Source organism: Belonocnema kinseyi, chromosome 3, assembly GCF_010883055.1.
Source record: "Belonocnema kinseyi isolate 2016_QV_RU_SX_M_011 chromosome 3, B_treatae_v1, whole genome shotgun sequence".
NCBI lineage: Eukaryota > Metazoa > Arthropoda > Insecta > Hymenoptera > Cynipidae > Belonocnema > Belonocnema kinseyi.
The window spans coordinates 33,917,782-33,923,970 of NC_046659.1; the positions used below are offsets into that span (position 1 = coordinate 33,917,782).

The 6,189-nt window shown below is 38.3% G+C and overlaps 1 protein-coding gene across 1 annotated transcript; it reads left to right on the plus strand.

Moving 5' to 3' along the window:
- The first annotated feature begins 674 nt into the window (after positions 1-674).
- Positions 675-1,635, plus strand: LOC117169766 (NAD-dependent protein deacetylase HST1-like). Its single transcript, XM_033356273.1, has 2 exons — positions 675-856; positions 1,407-1,635. Exons 1-2 carry the CDS (start codon positions 675-677, stop codon positions 1,633-1,635), a joined length of 411 nt encoding a protein of 136 aa, XP_033212164.1.
- Positions 1,636-6,189: the final 4,554 nt, after the last annotated feature.

Sequence of the window (6,189 nt, forward strand, 5' to 3'; positions counted from 1 at the left end):
AGGGTTTACTCCACTTGTGGTGGTGGTGGTGGATGTGGTGGTGGATGCGCTGGCAGTGTTATAAACAGAAATGTAGCAGAAGCAGTTGTTTAGTCTTGATTCAGCTACATCCACATCAACATGAATTTCAGGAAGCAGATCGATATTTTACGTCAAATTGTTAACACGAGTAAAGCGATACAACGGAAGCATCGAATGCTCAAAAGGAGTAAATCCTACAATGAAAGTGTGTTAAATGAAATCTGCAAGCCTATAGTGACACCACTGCAGAGACTAGTAAACATTACTAAAGATTCTGCTAATGGAAAAGTTAATCAAGTGATGTCCGAATTGAAGTCTGAAATTAAACCAAGACCGCTTGAAACAAACGATGAAGACCAACAATTATTACCTGAAGAATTTGAACAAGAGGATACTCATAATGATGAGAAGGCATCATTTATGACTGCTGATGACGATAGAGAAGAGGCTTTAGGACAGTTAGACACCACAATGGTTGAAGAAGATATTGCAACAGAACCTGCTGATAATTATCAGTGGCTTACCAACAAGTTCCTGAGGATGCTTGGACAAAATCGAAATAATATTTGGATATGGTGTACGGTGTACGAAGAGTGGGTAATACTCTTATGATTGGTGATACAACTGTCGATTTTGATGATCAATTCACCAGCATGGAAGATAAAAAGTACTTGAAAACTGTTGGCCTTCTCGAATTATTATTAAGGCAGGCACCGCAGGAGTCTTATATAAGCTCAAACGACCTAAATAACTATAAAGAAATTCTCATCAACACAAGCGCTCACAGGAAGCATTACAGTCCCTCTGAACCTAATCGCATTAGCAATAATATCAAGTATAAGAAAATTGTTGCAAAGTTGTTTCCACGCAAACGACTCTCTAAATAGTGTGGTTCTCCATCCCAATGTGAGGTATTGATAAAGAGCCTAGCCACAAAGTATTCCTTCTATGATGATCCTCTGGTGCTCATTGATCGTCTTCGTTTGCTCCTGACCTTGAAGGCTGCAGGCAATGAGAATTATGATAATGAAATCCTCTTTATTAATGAGAAATTACGTTAGGCAGGTTTTACATATATTTCTTAAGTGACCCACCAACACAGCCTGTGTCAACTCTGTGCAACATTGATTCGACTTTGACTCAACACTGCGCTATAGTCAAATCAATAATTGCGCTGCTATATAAACAATGAAATTATTGATTTAATGTCATTCACACACTTTGCAGCATCAGGATGACTTCTACTTGTCAAGATTGTCTAAAAGTCTATTCCCGAGGTGAGCCTTGAAGAGGCATCAGATGCACTCTTGCAAGAAATCAAACAAGCTTCCCGTCAACTTGATTGAGTATGAAGAGAGTGACTGTCATGAATTTACTCTTCTCAGGTGGACAGAATCAAAAGAAAAGATTGAAAATAATAACAGCAATAAAGAAAATGATAATAGTAGTAGCAGTTCAAAGAAGGAAGATGAGAAGCAGGATAATATGAATGAGAAAAATCGAGATGAAAATGAAAAAGAGGAAGAGGATCAACAAGAATCGGAACAGGATGATAATGATGATGTTGATCATAATAGAGAAGAGGAGGAGAACAGTGTAAATGGATTTAATTAATTGACGTTCAAGACTTACACTCAATCAAGTCGAGAATGCTGCTGTATGATGCTTCATACAGATCCCAACGAACTTGTAGACGCTTTGCGATTTTACGTCAACTCTCATCATTCGTTACAAGTTCCCGAGTGTCAAGCTATTATCTGCATATTACGTCAAAGGAACATTATATTTTAGTAAGAATAAGCATGGTGAATTTTGCTTTAACTATATTTAATTTGTGTAATTACTTTATGCTATTATTTTGTTTTACTTCGTTGCAAATCTATATTGATAATAAAGAGCTTCTTATCGCAACTAACCATGTTTTTCAGTGCGTGTTGAGACGAAAACGCAGTCTTCTTACTTAAATTACAACAAAGATACCTATAGGGCCAGATAAAATTCTATATTCCATATATCATCCGCAGTAAAAACCAGATATAGTCGCCAGTTTTCCGCTTACGATTTTATTGTATTATTTTATGTAAACTATTTACATGTTTATTGTATATGAAATAAAAAAATGGTTAGTTGCAACAAGAAGCTACTTATTAGTAGAGATGGTATAAGCTATGACAACTACTTCGATGTTAACAGTAACCAATCCGTTTTTTGCGGCAAAAAATCGCTGTCAGTCCTTCTATGTCGGTTATATTAGTGAGGATAGTAATTGTAGTTACAACAAATAAATAAGTTACATTTACCACCAATTTATTCTCCAAGAAACAATAGTAGTACAGGTTACAAGTTTCATCCCTTGGCGATATTGAAAATACTGAAACCTGATCAGTTCTGACAACATTCACATCGAAATATTTCGTCATGCTTTCGATGGTCGCTTTTTTAATCCGAATTTCTAATCTGAACTTATATGGCCAGATAAAATTACATTTCCCATATGTTATCCGGAATAAAATCCAGATATAGTCGCCAGTTTTCCGCTTAAGATTTTACCAGCTGAAAGAGGTCCAGATAGCAGGGACGACTAAAATCCTAAGTAAGCTGTCCGTACTTTTATCCGGTTTTTATCTGACTCTATCCGATCCTATCCATCATTTTAAGCAGGGAAGATTTTCAAAAAAAACTTGAAATGTATTAAAAAAGAAATTATATCTTAAATAGAAAATTTAGAAGAATTTGAAATTTTTATTTAATCAGAAGTTCATTTGAAAAGTAAACATGGCATATTTGAGGGCGGTCAACCACTTGCAAATTTTATGTTCATCAGAATTCAGAACTTTAAACAAATCTAAATCGTTTATAAATAATTTGAAGAATTAGGAGGATACTGAAAAATTCAAAATAATTATAAAGGTTTTAGGGTTGCGTCTCAGAAACTATGGCTTCGATTATGATATTACAAAAAAAATGCTAAGCCAAATGGACTAGTCATCTCGAAATTTCGGGACGACTATTCTAACTTACAACAAATACTGGTTCGGGGATCAGTCCCCACTACGCGAGTTTTTTTCGTTTTCTTTTTATTTGTAATTATGAAAATATTCATGAATTTGATTCGCTACCAATAATTTTTATAATTTATGCAAGAATTAATATTATGAATCCTTTTTTCAATAAAAGGCCCACTTCCTCGAAAGATTGACGTTTTCTTTTTTAAAGATTTTGCATTAATTAATTGAAAAATTTATTCAACAAGAATTGTTACTTTTCTCTTACGAAGACCCACTAAAAAAGTTGTCTGAACTGTGCACGAGACTAGTGTATCTTGATTTATTTTGAGTATCTGAATCCGAATCCGACCTCAGAATTGGGAGTTATCTGTAAAATTTTCCTCTAGCCTAAGGGAAAAGGAAACAATCTGGGGAATTCGGGAATCTTTGAAGGTGATAATTATATAGTAGCAGAACGCCTATACCTCACAGATAATAAATACATTTGCATATATTTAGAATCGCTGAAACCAAATCGGACCTTGGAAATTTTCCTAGGCGATAGATTTTTTCCCTGGCCTAGGAGAAAAACTGAAAATCAAGAGAATTCTGGGACCTGTGAATGTAATATTTGTACGATGGCAAGGTGACACCAACCTTTATTTTTATTACGTAGCTGAATTTAAATTTGACCTCAAAATCAATTTACAGGGCGTCATATTTTTCCTATTGTAGGGGAAGCAGTAAAAAATGGAGAAAAACCTACGGTTTTACGCATGGTATTTTTATATACACTGAGGTTGATTAAGATTTGTGAGTAAACATAAATGCTTCATATATCGCGGATCGCTTAGTACAAGTGTAGCCTTAGAACGTCTATACTGGGTTTCTGTGTTCACTTAGCCTATGGGAAAACGTGTAAAATTACACAGAAGCTAAGGGTTTTACGCAGAATACATTTACGTACACAAAAGAGGAGGAATAAATACAAAATCTTTCCGTATTTTAAGTTGGAAGGTGGAAAACTCACATAGATTCACTTCTTAGTGCCACGGTTATTCTGAAAAATCTGAAAAAATCTGAAAAATTACACCCGCTTCCAGCGAAATCGCGGTAAAATTTCAGCCACAACCACGTCTCACAACCGTGAGATAGGTGGTTACAGTCTGTAAAGGAATCAATACGACGATCCAGCAAAAGCCTCGTGCACCCTAAGAACACGGAGTGACCCAAGGACAACCGCCTTCTGCATTTTTCCCGCAAGTGTTCTAGCATATTGTTGACACGCAGGGATGCTTTTTAGGCTATTAGCAAGTGAAAGATTGGCACCTCCAAAAGCGCCGATGATAAGGACGATCAGTTTAACAGAATATACCGACTACAATCGTTGCAACTCCCTTATAAGGTCTCGATACCTCTCTTTCTTTTCATTCTCCTTGGCTATGATGTCTTTGTCAGCTGGTGCCGAAAATTCGATAACGAACATGGTTCGCTTCTCGAAGTCCAGAAGAACCATGTCAGGCCTCGAGTGAGTAACAGAAACAATTGTCGAGAATATAAAGTTCCAGTATATGCGGCACTTCCCATTCTCGACAATTGACTCAATTTCCCTAGGAGCATTTAGAGGAGCGATATTAAGGTGAATGCCGTAGGTGTGACAGATATGGTAATAAAGCACTCTTAGTGCCGTATTGTCCCTTTGAATGTAGGTCTTTCCCGCGTGTGTTGGACAACTAGATAGTATGTGAGGCTAAATGCTCGGGGTGTGCATGGCACGCCCTGCAGCTATCATCGGGAATGTCTTGGCTTAAAATGTGGCGACGGTATGTTAAGGTAGAAATGACAACGTCTTGCAATGCAAAAATGAAACCTTCTGTATCAGACTTCAATCCGGGCGATTTAAGGAAAGCAAACGTTAGCTTACAAGACATTGACTGTTCCTTCACATTCCTGTGGAAGATACCGTGCATCCTCTTATCGAGGAGCTGTTCACGAAAGTTTTTCCCTTGTGCTTTCTTAATCCTGGCTTTCAGGAGTGAGTACTCGAGATAGATTCGATTTGATGCATTTTGCCCACCCCTAATACTGAAGTCAAGTCCGACTGTTTCAGCAGCCTCCGCCGCTGCTTTGTATAGAAATGCTCCTTTGCCCACTTCTTCGTGATTCCTGACCATTTTAAGAAGAGAGTCTCTTCCATTTGCAACTCTATGTGCTGCACCCAGAATAATCCTGTTGTGAAGACATTGAAGACTTAATATTCCGCGACCCCCTTGACGGCGTGAGATGTACAGTCGCGGAACGGAAGACTTAAAATGAATGCTTTTGTCCATGTGCATAACCTTTCTTGTCCCGATATCAAGAGATCTGAGCTCGTTCTTCGTCCATGGAACTACTCCAAATGAATAGAGTAGTACCGGGACGGCAAGCATGTTCGTTGCAGATACTTTGTTCCTCGCCGACAGTTCGGAAGACCAAATCTGTCGGATGAGACGTTTGTATCTGCTTCAGAGAGTATCCTTTATATATGTCACATCCTGAATGCGGCTCTGTGGCACGTCCAGGTATGTATATGTCTCTCCAGCGCAAAGATGTCGTATGGCGCTTCTATCAAGGAGCTCAGGATCTTCAGGGATGCCATTAAGTTTTCCTCGCTTCAAATAAACCTTTGCGCATTTGTCTAGCCCAAATTCCATTCCAATGTCCTTAGTATATCGTTCGACAATCCCCAGAGCTAGATGCAGTTGCTCTCTGTTTTTAGCATAAATCTTAAGATCGTCCATGTAAAATACATGAGTGACCTTGTACTTTCGATCTGCAGGTTTGCCGCACAAGTACCCGTCGGAATGGCGCAGTGCTAGAGATAGTGGCAATAATGTAAGGCAAAAGAGGAGGGGGCTCATGGTGTCGCCCTGAAAGACACCTCCCTGAAACGTGACCTTGTTAGTTGTCACACGATTTTTGCCAGATGAGATAGTAAATCTGGTTTTCCAAAGCGGAATCAATCTCTCTATGCACCCAACTATTTGAGGATTAACCTTTAAGATTTCCAAAAGACAGATGATGAGTCTATGGGATATAAAATCGAAAGCTTTCCGATAATCAATCCAGGCCATCGATAGGTCACGCTGGTAGAATGCTGCATCTTTTCAGACACATCTATCGATGAGCAGGTTCTCCCGAC